The 22,585-nt window shown below is 43.2% G+C and overlaps 2 protein-coding genes across 2 annotated transcripts; both read left to right on the top strand.

Moving 5' to 3' along the window:
• Window positions 1–1,917: 1,917 nt before the first annotated feature.
• On the top strand, window positions 1,918–3,513 carry erich2 (glutamate-rich 2). Its single transcript, XM_071542958.1, has 6 exons — window positions 1,918–1,928; window positions 2,015–2,112; window positions 2,395–2,525; window positions 2,949–3,006; window positions 3,108–3,179; window positions 3,275–3,513. The coding sequence occupies exons 2-6, from the start codon at window positions 2,067–2,069 to the stop codon at window positions 3,511–3,513; spliced, it is 546 nt and encodes a 181-aa protein (XP_071399059.1). The 5' UTR covers window positions 1,918–1,928; window positions 2,015–2,066.
• Window positions 3,514–4,853: 1,340 nt separating this feature from the next.
• Window positions 4,854–21,065, top strand: LOC139664169 (glutamate decarboxylase 1-like). Its single transcript, XM_071542907.1, has 17 exons — window positions 4,854–4,907; window positions 6,093–6,239; window positions 8,656–8,712; window positions 10,695–10,832; window positions 11,898–12,140; window positions 13,714–13,804; window positions 17,545–17,657; window positions 18,122–18,237; window positions 18,609–18,688; window positions 18,843–18,897; window positions 19,002–19,118; window positions 19,307–19,371; window positions 19,470–19,548; window positions 19,664–19,813; window positions 20,178–20,285; window positions 20,636–20,725; window positions 20,892–21,065. Exons 2-17 carry the CDS (start codon window positions 6,164–6,166, stop codon window positions 21,063–21,065), a joined length of 1,752 nt encoding a protein of 583 aa, XP_071399008.1. The 5' UTR covers window positions 4,854–4,907; window positions 6,093–6,163.
• The last annotated feature ends 1,520 nt before the right edge of the window (window positions 21,066–22,585 follow it).

The raw sequence follows: 22,585 nt of genomic DNA, 5'->3' as shown, positions 1-22,585 counted from the left end.
GTTAATCACACTGGGCTGGCTGATCGCTTATCAGCCATCAGTTGATCAGTAGAACCAGAGTTGTTGATTTTAGCAGACCTGGAAAGGGGAAATGGCCCTGGCCTTTTGGCCTGGCTTGGGGTGAAAACATCCACACCTTGTCCAGCTGCGGATGTGGTCTCTCCAGGGGAGGGGTGTGCATTTGTCATGGCAGGCAGCCTCTGTGCCACTTCAGGAATGTGGCTGCGTGTCTGCATGAAGGTGGTGATGTTTCGGGCCACCTTGTCCAGGTCTCTAGTGGGTACTCCATGCCGATGCAGAGGCCTCTGGGCGGCATGTGCTCTTTGGGCTGCGCCGTCGTCTGTCTGTGGCATGCCTTCCACGGGGGTTGGTGAAGGCGGCCTCCGGGGAAGGCCGTCGTCGGGTGTCTCTCAGGTTGTCGTCCGACCACGTGTTATATAGCTGGTTCCTGGCCTCCTTGAGGTGGTTCTCCAACACGCTTATCCTGGAGTTCTTATCTTTGAACTCCTCATCGACCTGGCTCAGGTGTTCCACAGCCTGCTGGAGTTTCTCCTCCAGCAGTTCTATGTGCCCTTGAGCTTGGTTCAGCTCCTGTTGGTGGTGGGATAGTGTCTGCTGCTGCGGTGGGTGCTTGCATAGTTTCAGATGGGCTATCAGGTTGTGTGCTAGGGAGCCGAGGACTTTAACCCGTTCTTTGTTCCTGTAGCTCTGGCTGGGGGTGTTTGCCATGAACATCCTTGATGTTGTCATCAAGCTGATCTGGTCTCTGGGTCCTGAGGGTTCCAGCGTAGTTGGGTGCGGTGTCAGCCATCATGATGCTCAGCCAGGCCTCCAGGTCATCCCAGTGGGTAGATGGGCTGGGCTCAGTTGACATGTTGGTGGCTGGATGAGTATAGTGATATGATTAAACCAAGGGTGGTTAGGTTAAACCACACAGCAACTCAGGGACAGAGCCTATTTAAAGGGGTTTGGTAACTTGGCTACCTCACCAGGACTGATAGCACACAACAAAATATGCAAAGACGCACAGGACTACACTGCGTTTGGATGACCATTGATTACAGCTAGAGGGGTTTGGTTTCCACGTACCCGACAGATGCAAAGTACTACAGGGGGGTTATTTTGACTGCTATCCCTACTGGTTGACAGTTAAGTTCTAGTCTACGGTCTAGAAGAACAAAAGGGTTCCTGGCTTGCATCTATCTACAATAAAAACCAGGAAAGAATAAGAAAAAGGAGAAACAGAAAGAATCACAGATGAGTGATGATTGTCAATCTGCTTTGCAGCAACACTGCTGAATTAAGTTTTAGTGCCTCCTATTTAGACTACTTTCTGTCAATCACAAATGATTTACCAACTGCTTCAAACAAGCTGAGTCACTTCACAAGTTAAGGGGCTGGTCTTTCACTAACCTGGGCAGAGTCTGTCTTTGACTAATTACCCCACAGTAATAGCCAACAAACAGGGTCAGTATTAAGAGTGCAAAGCTTGAAAACCTTACACTGAAAGCATTAGACAATTATTAGTATTAGCAATTATTATCACGGCAGGTGGCCTCTGTGCCACGTCTTTGGAACAGGGGTTGCTCCTACATATTGAAAGTCCACACTCATCATTCTCATCAAAAGGCATTCTGGGAAATGTAGAAAATCACTAATAGAAGTAGAAGTAGACGAGACAGGTTGAGGAAAAGGTTCACCAAAAAAGACACTTCATCACAAAATAACTGCTGGAATGCATTGAACATGACAAATGTATAATATCTGACAGTGTAAGAGTATCTGAAGGTAGATTTTCCTTTAAGCATGACATTGTTTGCATTAGTTTCATTATCTGGATATGCTCTTTACTGGGACTTAATTTTCATATCTGCCTGTACTTCTCCCATAGAGCCTGTGCCAGAGGAATCCATCAGCATAACTCCAGGGTCTGTACTCAGAGTTTGCATAATGGGTGATATGAGCAATGAAATATCCCTCATATCCAGTCTTATAAATGTAGCCATGATTTCAGGGTTGCAGAACAAGCTGGGCCAGCTGTATCAGTATCTGCTGAAGCTCTGAAAATGAAAGATCCAAGGAAGCCACAGCCTTCAGACTCAGCAGTGACAGGTAGGTTGGTGTAGAGGAAACTCAAGAGCCCAAACACTTAAAGCAATATTCCACTTAGTTTTAACATGGGGGTTATTTGACACTTGACCGTCATGAAAACCAGAATACAAACTAATCACCAAGATTGGATGCAGCTGGACGAATTTGTAGCGTTGGGATTTTTGAATGGGATCATTGGAATATTGCTTTAAATATTGCATATTAATGATAGCAATGAAAGTATTGGCTGCAATGGGGAAGACAGGTTATGTTGACAATAATGATGATGATGATTATTGCCAGGAGGAAAGACACATGCTCCCCCACCACTCGAGCCCTTCCTCCTGCCTGAGCCACATGGGGAGGAGGAGCAGACTGAGGAAGAGGATGCTGAGGATGAAGGACCTGGAGCTCCACTGGAGCTGATGGCCGAGGTAAAAGTGCCTGATGTTAACAGCAGGGACATGGAGTTTTTATTTTGAAATTAGTGTTCAGTTTCAGTTGTTTTTCAGTCGAGATCTGCTAGTTTTTCTTTAGTTTTATAGAATTGTTTTTATTTCACCTTTTATTTCACATAGTTTCAGTTCAAATTAGAACATTTTGACTGTTGTGGATAAGGAGAATAAGTCCTGAGTGACCATTCATGTGTCCAGTTATAAAAAAGGAAGGCACAAATACACATAGTTGGAGTATTACCTTAGAAGTTTCATAGTATGTATCATTGTATAATGTTAGTAGATGTGGCTTTTACTGATTTCTCTTTTCATGCTTAATTTTAGTCATACTTTTAGTTTCAGTCAACTTGAATACGCTTGATTGGGAGTGATTGAAACTCAAGTGAGGATGTATGGTTTCAGTTCCTCAGAGCGGTGATGGACAGAGACTTTCAGCTGGCCAGCAAACTGTGTCAGATGAGTATGTGTTCCGCATCCATCACTTCACCTGTGTGTCTGTCAGTCAATAAATCAGCCGTTGGTGAAGTCAGTCAGCAGACGCCTCTTCTCTCCCCGTTCCAGTTCTCATCTATGAACCAGAGAATCCTGAGGCCCGGCAGTTCCTCCCGCTGATCCAGGAGAAGCTGCTGGAAGGTGAGAGTGACGCGCACGCACACACACACACACACACACACACACACACACACACACACACCAAACACACTTTTAACCCTGCGTTCTTCCAGTAGAGCAAGAGGAGGAGCAGAGTAACGAGGATGATGAAAATGATGATGATGCCTCCGACTCCGACTCAGGCCATGAAAATGACTCTGATGAGTCTGGGAGCGATGAAGAGTCAAGTCGCTCCTCTTCCTCTTCCTCCTCCTCCTCCTCCTCTTCCTCTTCATCATCATCAGAGGAGGATGAAGAAGCAGAGAACCGAGGGAACAGGCACAAGCCGTGTCCACCTTCTAACCTCCCTCCCTAAATCTATTGGGTTTGCACAGAAAAAGGTCTTAGAACACGGGTGCGTTTTGTAGATTTTGCAACGTGTGTGTCTTTGTTCCAATCTGTTTCACCTGTAAATAAAGTATTTATTCCTGACACAACTGATGCCTTTGATCCCTGCAAACAAAAAGCTACAAAGGTCATTAAAACAGACACGACTCCACAGCACTTTGGAGACATATTGATAGGACAGTGGATGAGAAAGCAAAAATGTGTGTGGAGAGAATGAAGCATTTTTTTTTTTACGCTGAGCAAAAAATATGATAGAAATCTGCTTCATGTGCACACTGTATCATCCCTTTAAGGTTTTGGTTTATGCGTCACATGAGTTTACACACACACACACACACACAGAGAGACAGCTAGTGGAATGCTATCAGACAATATGATATTTTTGAGTTATCATCACACCGTGGAGCTTATCTTTATGGTTCGTCTCTACGCGTGGATGGCGAAGAGAGAAAGTCGGAGCGCCATCTGATAAAAGGCTGTATAATTTGCAGTGGCTGAGTGAACATAATGGCTGGCCTCTGCCCATTCAGCCGACCAAGACACAAGCATGAGAGGATGACAGAGAGGAGGGAAGGATCCTCTAAACGCCCGCCAGGCTGGAATGTGATGCCTCAGTGTTATTGCCCATGTTAACGTTATAAAAAGGGGTACAGGGTCATCATGATCTTTAAAGTAATTATGATGCATGCTGCCTGTGTGTTTTCATGTCATGAAGGTGAATATTAAGTGACATACTTGGATGGATGGTTTGCTAGTAGCATTATGTAGATGCCATGAAAAGCACCTGAAACAAATGAACCAATCCATGCCATGTATGACCTCAAGACAAACATGTGATCTAGATATTCTGGGTGTAAAACCCACATAAAGCCACCGTGCCCGTCTTTGTTTGTCATCTCAAGGTCAATTTATGTGACCACGTTCCACCCGCGGGTGTCCATCCTCCATCCTGTGACACCCACACCTGGAGACAAGACACGGAGGGGTGGGTTGCATACGTCAGTGGTGTTTTTCCTTTTGCGTTTTTTTAGGCTACTTAAAGTGGACCGTGGCTTGTCAGCAGCACTCAGGGAAGCTTCATTAGTCGTCAGAGGGAGGCAAGGCTGTGACTCATGCCTGCGTGAAAAGATCAAGGCGTATAAATGGGCGAGTGAAACCTGAGATATAAATAAAGAATCACAAAATTTATTCTTGAGGGAGAAAGGGTCACTTGCTGCGCCGCTGGATGGGATTTTTGTCGGTGCGCTCTATTGGTATTCCGCTGTCGGTGCCGCTGGACTGTTTCTCGTCGTGCCTTGGCTGGATATTATAGAATATAGTTCTAGTTTGTCTGGACGCGACAACCTGTGCGCCTGTTCGCCGGTAAGATGCCTCCTTCTGCTCCTATCATTTCAGCAGCGCCTTCATATTCAGCGCATTTATTGATAGGTTTTTCATACAGAGGTGATTGTTCAAAGGCAAAATGCATACATGCATATACATTTTAACGTTGGACGCATGAATACCAAGTTTGCAAAATGTTTTGGGGGAAAAAATCATATAAACAAGATAAACAAAATCTGTTATAATTCGTCGTGTCGTTTAAAAGTAATTAGTCCCAGATGAGTGACAAAACGAATTCATTAGCAGGTTCGTCTGTTTCTCATGCCACAATGACATTGAGTGATGATGCTATGGGATATGCTTGTTCAAAGCTCAACTTAATTGAAATGTCGATTGCTGAGTCAATAAATTGTTGAATGACGTATTTATTTGGGCATTAGTTGCATCTTATCAATATTTTGAAGCAAATAAATCTTGTTCAAATAATCTATCAATTTATCAAGATATTCTGTCTTCAATTATTTCTTTTCTCTGATATCCGATCCTAATTACAGCGTGGTAAATTCATTTTTTCTTCAGAAATATCAACTGCTTTTGTGGTAGATTATCACAGACACAGAGTCCCTGGATACTTAACGGTCTGGTGCCGCTCTGCTGAAGACTGATGTCTGAGGAAAAGGGATAATTTTGCTCTAACGAGCCATAAAAACTTAACTGGGAAATCTATTTAGATCCAGATCACTGCTACAAACTTTTTTTGTCGTTCCTTTAAATTGGCTCCAGACATCAACGTCTATCCGATAGCCTATTTATAGATCCAGTCTTTAGTGGGATAATTGAATGCAAGATTTATATTTAACCTTTATTTAACCAGGCAGGTCAATTAAGAACAAATTCTATATTGAAGGTTATCTTCAAAAGTATTTCTCCTGACAGATGCGCCTTCAGGTCCGTGCGTGCGCGTGTGCGACAAATCGCTCCACATTGCGCGGCCACTGATTCATCCCGCACCGGCACGATTTGTCCACCCCCTGTCCTTCGGGAATAACTCGTTCTTGGTGGCAGTGGGTGAAATCATTTTCGTTTGGTCTCATACCTATACCGATCAATTAAACCGACCAGATTAATTCCAAATGTATATTTTCTCTCTGTGGAAATCGAAATTGATAGGCTACTGGATAAGATATTCTACATCCCCTTAACCCTGGGCTATTTTGTTTGCAGTTATAGCCTAAGTTATTTCTTCGTCGAAGATCAGATAGTCCCGGAGCGGCTATAGGGATAACAGAGGACTGATGGCCACGTCTGAACCGACAGCTACCGGCGGGGACCAGGACCCCAACACTGCCAATTTAAGACCTCCGTCCACAAGTAGGTGCACACACTCCTCCCCTTTTAATAAGGATATGATACCGTATTGATCCCCGTAGGGAAATTCTCTTTTCGGTTGTCCCCCTCCAATGAAGCCAGAGGTTCAGATCCAGAGCAGCAGTCCTGGAGCTGGAGCTGGAGCTGGCAGGGACTCGGTGTTTTGCTCAGGGACACTTCAGCAGGGCGGATGCTTGATCACGGGGGCTTGAACCCGGTCCTCCCCTTGGGCAGCCTCCCTGTTCAGTACAGCACCCTGCTCTCTCTCTCTCTCTCTCTCTCTCTCTCCCTCTCCCTCTCTTTCTCTCCCTCTCTCTCTCTCCCCGGCTCAATTCTCCCCTCCTTCTCTGTCTGATAAAAGCGAGTCTCACCCGGGCCATTTGCTGTGTGGGCTCCGTCGTTAATCATTCCGGTTAAAAACAGAGCTATCACGGCTGCCTGCCGCTGTCTGTAGCGGATCAGCAGTGCGCACCGAGGAGCGGACCTGGCGCTGAAATAATGCGCCGTTCAGGCTCCGCACGGGCTGCACGGGGATCCAAGAGCGGGCTATTGATAATAAAAAAATCCTTTAGAATAGATATGCATTTTTTTGATAGAAAAAGGAAAATATTGGCGATGTTAGGCCATATTGTGATGAGCGCTCGGCTCGAACATAGTATTTTCTCTCCCAACCAAATCCTAATGTTCTTGCATCAATCCAATGTTATTCTGGATTTAATCGTGATTTTTTCCCGAATGATTATAACGTTATTTGGAAATAGTCCATTTCCATTTTGCATAATGCCATTTTTGACCTTTTATTGCTGTCATACTTGACCTTATTTAGCGATCTAGTTTTCTAGAATGCCCTATACACTAGGCCCTCGTGGCTGTATAGTATTAGATTCGTTGCTCTTGAAATATTTTGCTGATATTTTTTTTAGTTTAAAGATATGAAGTGGCTGGATAGGTTAATGGATTATTTTAAGCCTTAATTGTCGCATCTAAAAATCTTTTCCATTATAGGCACTTGAGCAGCCATCTGCTCAATAACGCAGGGAAATAGCAGATAATTGCTGTAAGCTCTGAATACATGAAGGCGGTAGGCTGCTCGTAATTTTCACAGCCAAATGCTAAAGGAGAAACGGTTCGAGGGGGGAAACCGGTGCACAACTCAATATCACATTTCCCCTCTCTATCAAATCCTAATATTTTTGCATCCATTTTAATGTTTTATTTGTAGGCCTTGGGTGTCAATAAATATCTTACATTTTACTTCTCAGACTTATTTCGCATCTGAATTTGTTTCGGCAAAAGCCCATTAAAAAGAAGATGTTTGTTTTGTCTGACTTGCTCGTACTGCTGCTGGATGTTGCCATTATCTCTCTGCCACGCTCCATCTCATGCCTGGCGGCTTGTGGTCTGTGTGTGTGTGTATGTGTGTGTGTGTGTGTGTGTGTGTGTGTGTGTGTGTGTGGGTGGGTGTGTGGCTGTCTATATGCTAGCCTCAAGCGCTGAGCGACACCCCGAGCTGTTCTCAAGTTTCTCTCAGCCTGAAATTGCTTTAGCAAATTTAAATAGTTGGTTGCGGTTTGTTTTTTGTTTTTTTTACATTTTCCATCAGGTGTGTTGCCTCGCTGTGGCTTTTGTGATGTGGGCTTTGCATTTATTCTCTATGGCTTCTACTGCATCTTTGCTCATGCATGTCCAACTCCGGTTTGCGGGTGTGTGCGCGCGTGCATGTGCGCTGCGAGAGAGAGAGAGAGAGAGCGAGAGAGAGAGAGAGAGAGAGAGAGAGACGCACTATAGGCCTAATATAAGTTTCTGCATCAAGCCTGCTATAGACTTCCCGGCCGCAGACATTGCCAGCCCGCTCCAGTCACATACTGTGTTTCACTCAATTAATTTCTGCCCTCCTCCGTGAGCTCATTTCACGGGTGTTAATTCCAGTCCGCCCCTTGGCCGGGTGTGTGTGTGTGTGCCAGCATGGATTTGCCGTGCGGGCCACTGTTGGTCCCTATTGATTGAACTTAAATCGGACCGGTTATAAGACTCATCCTCTTATATGATCAGTGATGTAGCGGTAAATAAAAAGGTGGGTAAACTATATGGCCTCCGGTCGGTCATCATAAAGCAAACCACCACCGGTATAAATGAAATTATTTAGAAATGCATTGTGCTTTTTCCCCGATGCTTTGATTCTACTCACTGTGAGGGATAATAAATAAAAATACCCAAATACAAAGGCGGGTAACCTGAGTTTAGGCGGGTTCACCCTCCACTACATCCCTGTATGAGAAGCACACACCCGGCCAAGAGCCGTCCGCATCGCATCACGCCTCCACTGTGCTCACTGTGCAGCTTTATCCATTCTCCGCCCGTCCACGTTGTTTCAGCGGCCTACCGATGAGAAATTCAAACATTCATTCTACTGTTTTAGCCTACGATCATGCGTGGATGCACGGATGCACACGGAAACTGGGGATGAAGATTTGTGGTAAGTTTTTTTTTTTTTGGAGCCCATAAGCCGTTTCCACATATAGGTAGATCCTCCAAACATGCATTTTTTTTTTCAAAATAAAAGTATTGGTTTTGAGGCCTTGTGATATAGGCAATGATAAAAGCAATTAAGGCAGGGCCCGAGGAAAAAATCATTAGGATAATTTCCTGCAATAGGCCCATGCCAATAGAGAACCTGTCGTAGCCTATTTGGTTTAAAGGGACCTTATCTAATTGGCGCCTATGGCATCACTAGGTTAACATTCCTATAATATTCCTCTAGGCATTTTGATATGTGTCGTATTCTCCTGATATTCATCCTTCATTGTAGCTCTACTTTCAGTGGGGGAATGATACTTTTTTTTTTTCAAATAATCGGTTTGGAGACCTTATGATATAAGCAATGATAAAGGCTATTAGAGCAGAGCCATCCATGACTGTCACTGTGCGTTTCCATCTTCCAAAGGTCAGTGGAGATTAGCCCGTAGGTCTGATGAGGAGAGACCCGGATCGCCCCCTCCCCGACCGCCCCTCACCCCCATGTCCCTCCCATTTCACCACCAGCAGAAAAATCCACAAGACAAGACTGGAAATTAGGTTATATAGTGTTACAGTGCCAACATAGGGAGTCCTTTTAAAAAAAAAAAAAGCCTGCACACAAAGAAGTATTTTCATTTTCTCATTCAATTATTATTCCAGTCATGGATTTCTGATTTGAATGCCAATTAGTGCGGCCTCGAAATTGACTGACATTCTTACTAATGCCTTGAGAGTGGAGACGTAAGACGGATATGACGTGGCAGGGTAGGCTAATTGCAATATAAAGTAGCCTATGGTTATTTTTCTCCATGGTTTTAAGGAATTCGTTTCTGTCAGTGATTCCATTATGTGAATTAGTCTCAGAAATCAAATTTTAAGGGTAATCTTTTTTTTTCTTTTCTTGCAGTTATGCTGAGGCAAATGGAGGCCATGTAGATATCCAAACAGGAAACTATTTATTTTGGAAGAGATAAATTAAGACTATGAATTATATGAGTCTGATATATTCTGCAGATCTACAAACAGTTAATTTAAGCAGATTTTGATTCGCCTAATCAGTATTCTAATAGGCCTTCAAATATTTCTTTATTGAGGCTGGGGCAGATAGAGGGTCTCAGATGTTGATGTTGAATTTGTCATTTGGGATTTAAAAAGCAAGCAATCTAGAATTTTATTTACGATGTTAATAGAAAACATCTAAGCCTATAACTCTTTAAATTAGTTAATATCATAGGTTTGGCGGACTACAAACACCCAGATAGGGGGCCTTCACAGAAAACTGATAAATTGAATTGAAGACACATAGGTGTTGGAGAGTCGGACTGTTTTAGATCTCATGAGTGTCTGCATCCTTCATTAATCCCTCTTTATAGGGTGTGTGTTTATTGGCTGTATGGGTCCGCACCGCTGGCTATATCCTGTCCGCTCAGCCGCTCAGTCTGTCTGGACGGTCTGGACAGGAGGGACTGGGTGTTTCCCTACATGACTGACTGGGTTTGGCTCTGATGTCACAGGGTGGGGCGGGGTGTAGCTACCATGGCATCTCTCTCTCTTATCTCTGTCACACACACACACACACACACACACACACACACACACACACACACACACACGCACACGCACACGGCAGATCACTCTCACCCATAGACTGGTCCATCCATCTTCCCTGTGTGTGTTTATACATAGGTATATAAATAGGTTAGGCCTCCATCAGAACTCCATTGGAGAGCTGCGTACAGATCAAAGCAGCAGTGTGTTTGCAACTAACCTGAGATTACAGACATTTTTTTTTTTACAAACTCTGGTTTTATTTTTTTTCAAACACTGAACAAGGGGAATTTTTAAAGCTTTTTTTTTTGGTCCCACTCAATTCCTTTTTATTTTAGTGAAGGATGGAGATGCTGGGTGATAACTGCTGTTCTCCTCCATGTAACACGCTAGGGTTCCTGCAGAAGAACAACAGCCTGGAGGAGAAGGGCAGGCTCGCGGGCCAGAAGAACCTGCTCTCGTGCGACAACAGTGACAGGGACGCGCGCTTCCGCCGCACCGAGACCGACTTCTCCAACCTGTTCGCCAGAGGTGAGGAGCAGACACGTTCGTTTAAGTGTTTGGCTCGTTACTTAAAAAAAATAATGTATTACTCATTAGCCTACTTGTTTCAAAAGTAAAATGATTAGGCTATTTTTATTATTCACTGACAGCTGTAATACGTCACACTAGGCCCGTTATTTTTCAGTTTTCAGAGACGGTTGGCGTCCTCTTTCTGTAGATAAAGCAGTTATATCTCTCCTTTAAATGGCCAGATAAACCAAACAGCGTTAATGTCCAATGTTATTGATATCTTATTATCTTGTTACCCTGTTCCTGTTATATTTTTCCTCATAAAATCAACGTAGCCTAATTTGAGTAACGTTATACTTCCACCCTAAGAAACTCAACTTTCTCATCTAACTTAAGCTAGTAGTGTGACGATGGTTAACAGTTAGCTGTAGCGAATTATGAAGAAAATGATGGGGGTATGTAGTGATAACAAAAGAGGGCTAACAATTTTACTGAAATTGGAATAGTAATTCGTTACACTACTCGTTAGTGTGAAAGTAGGCCTAATGCTATTTCTGTAACGCCTTGCCACCCAACACTATTAGTCGTTAATTCACTAACGTCAAACCTGAAGGCACGGCACGGTCACTGCATCTAATTGCCAAAAACGCGCGAAATATCGACAAAACGTCTGTCCATAAGTGGAGCAATGAGTGATGACTGACAAGATATTATTATTTGATCAATATGACAATTTATTAGACATAGGTCACTAAACGCACATTGGTCCTGAATGCTCCCCTGATGTGATTTTTTTTAATATGGCTTCCAATTATTTCTGGGGATTTTGCTTCCTTGAATTTTGCTTTGCATTATAATGATAAAAACGACAAATTTGGACTCACTTAGGTTACAGCTAAGGTAAGGCAAGTCCTTGTACCTTTCCATACCCAAATTACGCCCATGATTAACAGTGCATTAAGCATGTTCACAGGCTGGTACTCACCTAGAGAGAGGGTGGCCTGCAGTATACAGCCTATAGGCCCAATATTTATATTTATCTTCCAATCTTAATTCGCATGATCTTTCTCATTCACCTCCTAGACTTACTCCCAGCCAAAAACGGAGAGGAGCCTACCATACAGTTTTTGCTGGAGGTGGTTGACATTCTCACTAACTATGTCAAGAAGACCTTTGACCGCTCCACCAAGGTGCTGGACTTCCACCACCCTCACCAGCTTCTGGAGGGCATGGAGGGCTTCAACCTGGAGCTGTCCGACCAGCCCGAGTCCCTGGAGCAGATCCTGGTAGACTGCAGAGACACGCTCAAGTACGGCGTCCGGACAGGTAGGCCAGGACACCTTGAAATTAAACATAAGAGCAATAAACTCTGAAAAACAAAACGGGCTCGTTCCACGGTCAGTAAGCATGATGGGGATGTAATTAAAAGCCTACTACATCCAGAGTCTTTTGAATTATTCAAAATAATCCTGCTTTTAATTAGAAATGGTTATTCCAAATAGCAACAAGAAAAAAAAAAAACCATTACTCTTTAAGTCCAACCCACAACAGATAAATATCGTCCATCAACAAATAAACAGTATTTTGTATAGTTGAACGCGTAGCTTTGGTTTATGCGTCCTTTCATCGTTATTCCTATAATATTCCTATAGTACTCGATAGTGACTTTATATTGACCTTATTATACTTCACGGTATTTATATCTGGTATCACTATAATATTCCTATAACGGCTTGTCATTTTACTGTAATATTTGTATAATATCCTACAAATTTATGAGTTGATTTGAGTTGAATAATAATAAATAATAAAACTGACAGTTTTTCTGTGCTCTGTTCAGCCTACAGAACTGAGCCAAACCATTTAAGCGGAAGCTGTTTGCCAGACAGTGTGCAGCCTATTCCGATGACTGCCTTATTTATTGTCCCCCTGGTAATTCAGTTGACATCCTCCTTTTCCTTCCCCTCGACTTATTAAAGCAAGTGTCGCCTGAGGGGATCCTAACATGGGCTGTTTCAAGCTGTTAAAAACGACAACGCTCAAACTGTCCCTCGGGTTTTATATATCATGCAGGGTCCTGTGTCTACAACTCCACATCACTTGTCATTTGGAGACAAGGCCTGTGTGCTTTCCAAAACAGTTTTGTCGCAGAATTTATAGGCGACGCCTTTGTCATGTTTTGAAGTGGAGCGGAGGAGCTGTCCGCGGTGCTGAAGCAGAAAGCGCATCGAGGGACATCGCTGCTTTGTTGCGTTCCTCCCGCTGTTCAGTACCATTATTAGTTTGTTAGTTTGATATCATCAGATAAGTACATAATTTGTTTTTAATCTTTTTATTAAAAAGAAAGCCAATTCATTATTATAGAAAAGCCAATTCATTATTATTATAGCCATTTAATACCACATGCTGCTCGAATCTCACATTTAGGCTCTAGGCCTATCGACAGTGTGCATGTACCTTACAGTCTAAATGGCTGTCATATAGTCTTGTTAGCAGTGTAACTATGGTAGACTGAACAATGCTATGTCAAATCGCTTATGTTATACCTGTAAGCCTCATGCTTGATCAAGGGAATACAAAATCAAATCTGAATGGATGTCAAAACTGAGAGGAAGAACTATTGCATTTGGGTATTCATAATACTTATTTTATTTTATTTTATTATTTTTTTTGGTTCATTTGTTTTTATCAGAAGTAGGCAGTCAGCTTTAGCCTAGAGGGCAGTGCAGTCATTATGTGCCTTTATAAAGCTTCCTGCTGGTAAGGCAGAGATACTAGTGGCCTTCCTTCTAATTCATTCTTCTTTATATAAAGCAGGATTGCTTCACTGACATGGTGAAGCTCTCTCCAATAGGGAAGCCATTAAGACAGCCTGTGTTTATCTTTGTTTCTCTCTCAGGTCACCCACGCTTCTTTAACCAGCTGTCTACTGGTCTGGACATCATTGGTCTGGCCGGAGAGTGGCTCACTTCCACTGCTAACACCAACATGTGAGTCATATGCTGTTCTCTTTGCTTGCGTGCTTGTGCATGACACAAGTATTTTAGGGAAATACCTCTATATGTCATGACAGGACAGTATTGAGATTTTCTGTTTGCAGGCCACTGGAAATAGCTTCAAATCATTAAAGGCATAACGGAAGTGCTGCTCCATATGGTGTTCCCCTTAGCTCGCTACATAATGGGTCAAAATGGCTTCTGAGGGCAGTTATGTAAAGTGTTTGTGTTTGTCCTGTAGCAACTGTGTATTGACCAACTGTAGGCTGCCACTGTACTGTATATCGGAGGCTGCCCAGCTCCAGCCCCAGGGGTGGTTAGATTGCATATTGATCTTAGGTCACAGTTACATGGTGGTCCAGTCTGATAGAGGGCATGAACCACATCAACATCACACACGCTCAACACAGATACACACACTCACACTCATGCTGGAAATAAGCTATAACTCTGTGATGCGATCACTGGAATAGAACAAGGAACATGCTTGTATATGAACAAACTGAAAAGATGGGCACACACAGTACACATGCATGCACACACAAACACATAGACATAAACATAGACATAAACATATAGACACACACATTTTTGCTGAAAGTAAACCAGCTTGATATTTGCAATTGTCTAAATTGATTCTGCAGTGGAGGGATAAATCTACTGTTTTCAGTGGATTTGGTCATTACAGTAAATGTGAGTTTCTCAAATTTCAGGATTGAGTCTTGCACTCTGAGAGATGCTGTGTGGAAAACTACAGTAGTCACAGGCTGACATTCATATATTATGACACTTAGTTGCAGTCACAGTTTCATATCTGGCTTCAAGGTTCCAACAGAGAAAATGTACATCACTCTTATGTGTGTGAGAGAGGAATCAAGGCATGACAAAAGAAGACAACAGAGGTCATTGAGCCACAAGTGAGAAGGAAAATAGTCAGAATTACAACAGTGATTGAAAACAGATTCCTAGGCAGAATCAGAGTCACTTAAATTGCCAAGCACAATGAATGTACAGGAATTTGCCTGGGTGACACTGATGCAGTGACATACTGACAACGTACAGAGTTTTACTGACATATAAGGTTTAAAGACAAGAGGACTTCATATGCGGTGCCAAGACAAAGCACAAGATATACCGTGGACGGTAGACTTTCCACTCCATATACACAAATTGAGCATTCAATATTCTCTAGCTAATGTAGTCTGTGTGCTGGAATCTTTCTTCAGAGACTGGTTCCTAAGGAAAAGATCAGTGTAGGGATATAAAACCTAAGCCAGAGGAACATGTATAAATTGAGACACTTAATTTACCCATTTCTTAAACATTAGCTTAGGAAACCACCCCCCTTATGAGAAACTTTCCCATCTCATCTCCTGGGTTGGAAGAGTGCCCTAAGAGACAGGGCCATTGAATGCACGCACGCGCACACAGGCACGCACACGTGTACATTTTCATAAGCACACTTGCACACACACACACACAGGCACACACCATTCCCCACACACACCAGCCCTGGCTGTCCCAGATACAGCAGCTAGGGTTTCCAGCCCATTGACTGCAGGCTCATTGTGAGCTGGTCTTAGCAGATAGGCCAGCTGGGCCCCACACTGACACACAATGTCCTACGGCTGCACAGAAAACCCTGTCACACTGTGGAAACTGGCTGCCGCGGCTCCCTGCGGAGCCCTCATTCCAGCTCCATTGTCCCTATGGATACAGACTGACTCAGTGGTCCTTTGAGGGGCTGAGAGGGGGATGGGGGTGGGGGTCAGAGGGTTAGTCACATAGAGGCACACACACACACACACACACGCTGAGTGCCCTTGATGACGATAATAAGGGCATTTAGGGGCCGTCCCTGGAGACAGGCAGGTGACTGAGGGGTAATTTTCACCCTGAAAAGACCAATGATTGGCTCTGATTGTGATAATGATCTCCATTATTGTCATTACAGCGTGAAATGACTCACAGAGGAAAGGAGAATTTTAAAAAGGTGCACAGGTTTTGTCCATCATATGCTGTGGTTGTGCTTTATTATTTTTTTTAAATCCAACGGAAAGACCCAGGATATTTGATTCTTGTGTGTGCCATTGTGTATACCTTATTTCCAATGTAGCAATGTGCACCTTATTTCTGAAATCAGGAAAGCGACAGGCTGCAAAATGAGACATCCTGTCTTTTTTGGGCATTTTATCCTTTGTTGTGGCTGTTCACATCCCGGTCATAGCCGCGGACCATCAGTCATACTCTGGACTGGTGTATTGGCTGGAAGCTAATGTTCAAATCGTCAGCAAGACTAATTACACAAGAAAAATGTCTCTCTCTCTTCCTTTTCTCCCTCCCTCTGTTTCTTCTTCCATTTCTATGCTAAGTAACCGACCATGGCTTCCCCTCTATTTTCCCCCCCTATTTTCTGCCACTTCTTTTAGCCCTAATGTGCTGTTTTTCTTCTCTATCCTTTCCTCATTTTGCTTCCATATCATCCCCTCCTCTTCCTTTGTTGTCCCCTGTCACAGTTCCCTTCAGTGCATCTTCTCCTTACAGCTCGCTCTCCTCCCAGCCTTTTAATTGGTGTCTCTACTCCTTTCTACCCTACTTGCTTCAGAAAGTAATGCTTCCATCCTTGTTTAGAGACCTACTTATGAAGGGAACAGAGAGTAATGCAAGGAGGGAAAAAAGAGAGGAGAGAACATTATTGTTGTTTTAGACGGTAGTGGTGGTGGGAGCGGGGGAGTGTTGTGTAACTGGCCTTATTAGACACAGGGTGTGCAGGGAGTCCTAAGGGTGTGTGTGTGGAAGGGGGTGAGATGGCTTGTCAGTTAGCAAAGAGAGAAGAGGGTCAGGCCTCACAATAAGAGTTGGCTTGACTGTGACACATTTAACAAGTTTAGCTGCTCCAGGAGTTGTGCTCTTTTGTCCTCCATGGAGCTGCCACATCATTTGATCTGTTGTTAGCTGACGGAGGGGTCGGACACACGGCTAGCAGGTTTTGTTACTGTATTCTGAGCATCATCCCCACAATAATTCTTCTGGTATTACATAGATTATTTTTTGTCTTCTAATGAAAGAATGAAATTAATAATCACAGTCCCTGCCTCTTCATTTTCTGAATTTTGGGGCTAAAAGAAGCTGTTATCTCTTTCAAACATGCTCTCTCTCTCTCCCTCTCTCTCTCTCTCTCTCTCTCTCTCTCTCTCTCTCTCTCTCTCTCTCTCTCTCACACACACACACACACATACACACATACGAATACACACATTCACTTTCTCTCACCCGGCAAATCAGTCCTATTCAAACTCGCCACTGAGATTGGCAGGATTGACAGATAGCCATCAGAGCTTTGTGTGCTTTAATTAAACCACTGAGTGATGTTAGAAGGGATTTGAATATGAATGTTTGCTGGCTGACTCCTATCAGACAATTTTTAATTAGCTCAGTCAGCACAAGCTCCAGTTTGTGCTCTGTGGATGGAATTATAGCAAGGCTAATGAAAAACCAACGTGCTAGCCTGTGGTGTGGTGTGTGTGTGTCTGTGTGTATTGGTGTGTCTGTAACTGAGCTTGTTTGTAAGTGTGCAAGTTTGTGTGTATGTGCATAGAAATCAAGCCTTCTTTTACTCTTCTTTCACCATGTTCACAAAGCAGTTGTTGATGACTTAACTGTTAAAACGAGTAGATGGATGTTGAATGACGTGTTGATGCGCTGTATTTCTAAACTGGACATCTGATTGACAGGTTCACCTATGAGATCGCCCCAGTGTTTGTGTTGATGGAGCAGCTGACACTGAAGAAAATGAGAGAGATGATTGGCTGGCCTGGTGGAGAGGGGGACGGCCTGTTTTCACCAGGTCAGTGTATATACAATAGTATCCGCATATAAGTGAGTGTCCTGTGTTGGATGGTACTTGACATGGACACATGAACACACCAAAGCAGCTTAGATGAGAAATGGCAGTAGAATTTACCCTCTCTGGGTGGAAGTATTTGTATTTACTTTACTACTATATTTTATCGAGGAAAAGAAGAACACTGGACGTGGTTTGGTTACCCTGATCGTTTACAGAAGAGGCAAATGAGTTATGATGATTTTTGAAGATAAGAAAGCATGCAAGTGGCAATTATGGTGTTGTAACAGAAAACAGTAGTTTAATTAATTACTGCTCCCAGGAAGTAAAGTCATAATATTATTTGTAAAATGAGATATGAGTGAGAAGTAATGTATCACTTTTTGAGTAACAAGCCCAACACTAGTTATTTATATACTGTATGTGCCGCTGGCCAGGGTGCTGATCAGTGTCTCTCTGCTCCACAGGAGGCGCTATCTCCAACATGTACAGTGTGATGATCGCTCGCTACAAGTATTTCCCTGAGGTCAAGACCAAGGGCATGTCTGCCGCTCCCCGCCTTGTGCTGTTCACATCTGAACACGTACGTGACCAAGGGGCAGGAACAGAAGCACACACACACAGACACACACACGCACACACAGACACACTCCATTTCAGATATCCTAATGAAGCAGCCGCTATGCTCCGATGGCTGTGGATTGAGGCCATTGAAGAAGTCTGGTAATAATCAGTAGGTCTATTCCAATCAAGACAATGGCCATTTTCATAGATTTCTTTTTACTTTCATCACATCTACTTTCTGTAATGTCTATAAAGAATTGGACAGCTGACCACATGACAACAAGCAAGCCACAACCTAAGTAGCAATTAGCTCACACAAACTTAGTTCACATAAAACTAGGTATTAGTTTTCTGACAGATTAATTATTTGCCTAATGTCTGTTCCTACAGAGCCACTACTCCATAAAGAAGGCAGGGGCTGCTCTGGGCTTCGGCACTGAGAACGTGATTCTGCTGAGCACAGATGAGAGGTACTGGACCCATCTTACAGGTTTAAAACCACAATACAATGTGGACAATATACTGTATGTTAGCTTAACACAAGAGGAGACTCAGCTGTGATGCTTGTATCATGTGTATGATGTGCTGTTTGTTAAGATGATATGCTTCTCTGCTCTCTTTCAGGGGGAGAGTAATTCCTGCAGATCTGGAGGCCAAGATCATTGATGCTAAACAGAAGGTCCGTTTCTTTCTTTCGTTCTTTCTTTTTTCTCTCTCTCTCTTCCTCTCTTTCTTTCACCATTTTTTCTTTCTCTCTAATTCCTCTGTGTGTTGCTTCTGCAGGGTTACGTGCCCTTGTTTGTGAATGCCACAGGTGGTTCTACCGTCTACGGTGCATTCGACCCCATCAACGAGATCGCCGACATCTGTGAGAAGTACAACTTGTGGCTCCACGTCGATGTGAGTAGTTGCAGTAGTAGTAGTAGTAGTAGTAGTAGTAATAGCAGTAGTGATAGTAACATCAGTACTAGTAATTATAGTACTAGTAGTAGCAGTCGTAACAGCAGTGATAGTAGTAGTACTATGTGCTCGCCTGTGTATTTCTGCGGTGTGTACCCTGTTGTAAAAGTGTGTTCTTGTCTCCTCAGGGAGCATGGGGAGGTGGACTGCTGATGTCCAGGAAGCATCGCCATAAGCTTAATGGAGTTGAAAGGTACACAGCCATAGATGGATATGATATTGTATTGTCATTTAAAGGAAACTTCTAGTGAAAATACACCAGCATTTTAACTCATGTATTAAACTTTGTAGGGCCAACTCTGTTACATGGAACCCTCACAAGATGATGGGTGTGCCTCTACAGTGCTCTGCCATCCTAGTCAGAGAGAAGGTAACCACACACGCACACACACACACACACACACACACACACACACACACACACACACTCTCTCTCTCTCTCTCTCAGTAGTGTTTTAACAGTGTATGTCTGTATTTGTGTGCAGGGAATCCTGTCAGGTTGTAACTCCATGTGTGCCGGCTACCTGTTCCAGCAAGACAAACAATATGACGTCACCTACGACACGGGGGACAAGGCCATCCAGTGTGGCCGACACGTCGACATCTTCAAGTTCTGGCTCATGTGGAAGGCCAAGGTGAGACGGAGAGGGAGGAAGACAGACACACACACACATGCTAAACTGTAATTCTGTCATTAGTCAACATGTATGAATTCAAGCCCATAGGAGTTCTCTTTTAGTATGGCGAAGATGCTGCAGCTTTATCTTCAATATGTTCTTTCTGTTGTAATTATTTGTTGTATTATCTTCAATAGGTTTTATTTGTTCCATTCTTATCTAGGCTATATCCTATTCTTTTGCTGCTGCAATAACCCAATTTCCCCATGGGGATAGTTGAAGTTTCATTTTATCTAATCGCATCTAACACACACAAACACACACACACACAAACAAATAAACCAATGACTGAGTCCACAGTCCACTCTCTTTTCCCCTACAGGGCACCATAGGGTTTGAGCAGCACATTGACAAGTGCTTGGACCTGTCCCAGTACCTGTACAACAAGATAAAGAACAGGGAGGGATATGAGATGGTGTTCGATGGAGTGGTGAGTGACCCTTCCTCCTCCTCTGTTATCATCAATCATACAATGTCAGTCCAGTCCAGTTCAATAAGCTTTACAGGCATGATAAAACCATTCTCACACTGACAAAACATGTGTGTAACACATCTCCAATACATCCCCACTTATATTAAACAAGAAGTTGATAATTGTACAAATTGTTCATTTAAATTATGCTTAGATATAGGAACATGTTATAATTTTAGCTAACTGTTCCACTATTTCTCTCTCTCTTTCTTCTGCGTCTACCTTTCTACCCTTTCTTTTGTTTGGGTGTAAATGGAAACCGATCCTGAGCTGCACCTGTATTAACTGTGTGTATTGTCTATCCACAGCCCCAACACACCAACGTCTGCTTCTGGTTCATCCCTCCCAGCCTGAGAGGCATGCCGGACTGCGAGGAGCGACGAGAGAAACTCCACAGGGTGAGACACCTGTCAATCAATCAATCTAGGACCTCTCCACCTATCAGCTTTCACTTTTATCCTTTTTGTTCAAATGACCAATAGCTGATATTTTCACGAGTGTTATTCTCAGCAGGTCCCCTTGATGAGCATAAGACACTGATTTGCCACTTCTCTTCTCCCGCAGGTGGCACCAAAGATCAAGGCCATGATGATGGAGTCAGGGACCACCATGGTGGGCTACCAGCCTCAGGGTCAGAAAGTCAACTTCTTCCGCATGGTCATCTCCAACCCCGCGGCCACCCAGTCCGACATCGACTTCCTCATCGACGAGATCGAGAGGCTGGGTCATGACCTGTAGACGGCAGCGCTCTCAACCTCCGCCGCCCCAGTGGCCAGAGGCCCGAACTACAATCTCGTATCTGTTTTATTTCTGGGGCCAAGGCCGACAAAGTGAATCCTTCACAGTGCTGCAGATAGAGTAACGCTAGGACGTATTTGAAGTCCTCTCCATTCGGTATATCTTTGCCTGCAGCATTCTGATAGTTTCCCCAGCAGAAGAGACCCTAGCAGTGAGAGAGACTTTAAGTTTGTTACTTGCTCTGTCCCACACAGTTCCTTCTCTAAACAAAATATGTATACCAGTATCTGAAGGTTTGGGCTCATACTCCAATTACAATGTTAGAAACGTGTTCTAATGTGTGTGTGTGCTGTAGAATCTTGTAACGTGTGTGTAATCTAGTTTGTTGTCCAGTTCAACAACATGGTTTGTCCTTCAGTGTAGGTGTGTGAGTGTGTGTGCGTGTGTGTGGGCATGGGTGTGCCAGAACACATAAAGGGAGAAAAGCACAGATTAAAATATTACACAGTATCATGAAACAATTCAGCTGTATCATACATAGCTATATAATATTGAATCATTGGTGCTCTCAACTGTACATATATTTAATCCCAGTGCATCAACCTCTTGTGCTGAACCAGTGTCCTAGCCCCTGACGCAGTGTGTGAGCAGGTGTGTATGTGCAGTATGGCACAGCGTGTGTATCCTGTGATGTATTCTAGGTTAGCACTGTGTTAAAAATGAGCTTATGACCTAATGTGCACACCATAGCTACCAAGTGTGTTGAGCTGAGAGGATTTAGGTCGCCTCTAGCAACCGATCTACAATCTGCAATATTTTCCTTGTAGAGGTTTAAGATTAGGATTTAAAATGGCTAAAGTGATCCTAAGTCTGTGACAACTTTTAACGGGACCGTGTTTAACGCTGGCTCGTTGCCTGTTTCACGCAATCATGTGATCCCTGTATGTGTTTTTAACAATGTTAAAATACTAATATGATATTTGATTATACAAAAACAGATATTTATTGCATTTTCACTGTTTGCAGATTCAGGTATTTTATTGTAAATGTATCTTTATGTATATTACATGGTAATACATTTGTAAATGTAATCACTGGAATTTGAGTAAAAGCTTATTTATAGTGATTTTGTCAGCCAAAGAAAGAGAACCGGGAACAGAGCAATCCATTGTCCCTCATATAAGTATAACTCCTCATAGATCATAGGTGTTTGTAAAATGTTACCTATTGACCCTTCACTGCGATGCAATTTATATGGTGTGTTTCTTTCTGTGATTGTGAGTCTTTTGGACTGAATGTGTTGAGACGATTGACTGGCCTTTCCGATGAGATTAAGATGATATGAAGTGTATAATCTTCTGGCAATCGAGCCCGTCCTTTAGTTTAGAGAGAAGCACAAGGATGCAGAGGGTGTCTGTGGGAATGTACTCTCCTCTAGAGACTGGGAAGAGAGGATTGTTGTAACTGTCCGAATCCTAATAGATTTACTGTAATATAGTATATTAATTGTAATACATATT

Source organism: Centroberyx affinis, unplaced genomic scaffold, assembly GCF_046629955.1.
Source record: "Centroberyx affinis isolate AG114_WGS23_722 - 3 ecotype Tasmania unplaced genomic scaffold, CSIRO-AGI_Caff_v1 ptg004204l_1, whole genome shotgun sequence".
NCBI lineage: Eukaryota > Metazoa > Chordata > Actinopteri > Beryciformes > Berycidae > Centroberyx > Centroberyx affinis.
Note: the sequence above shows the minus strand (reverse complement) of the source record. Positions and strands in the feature narration are given on the sequence as shown.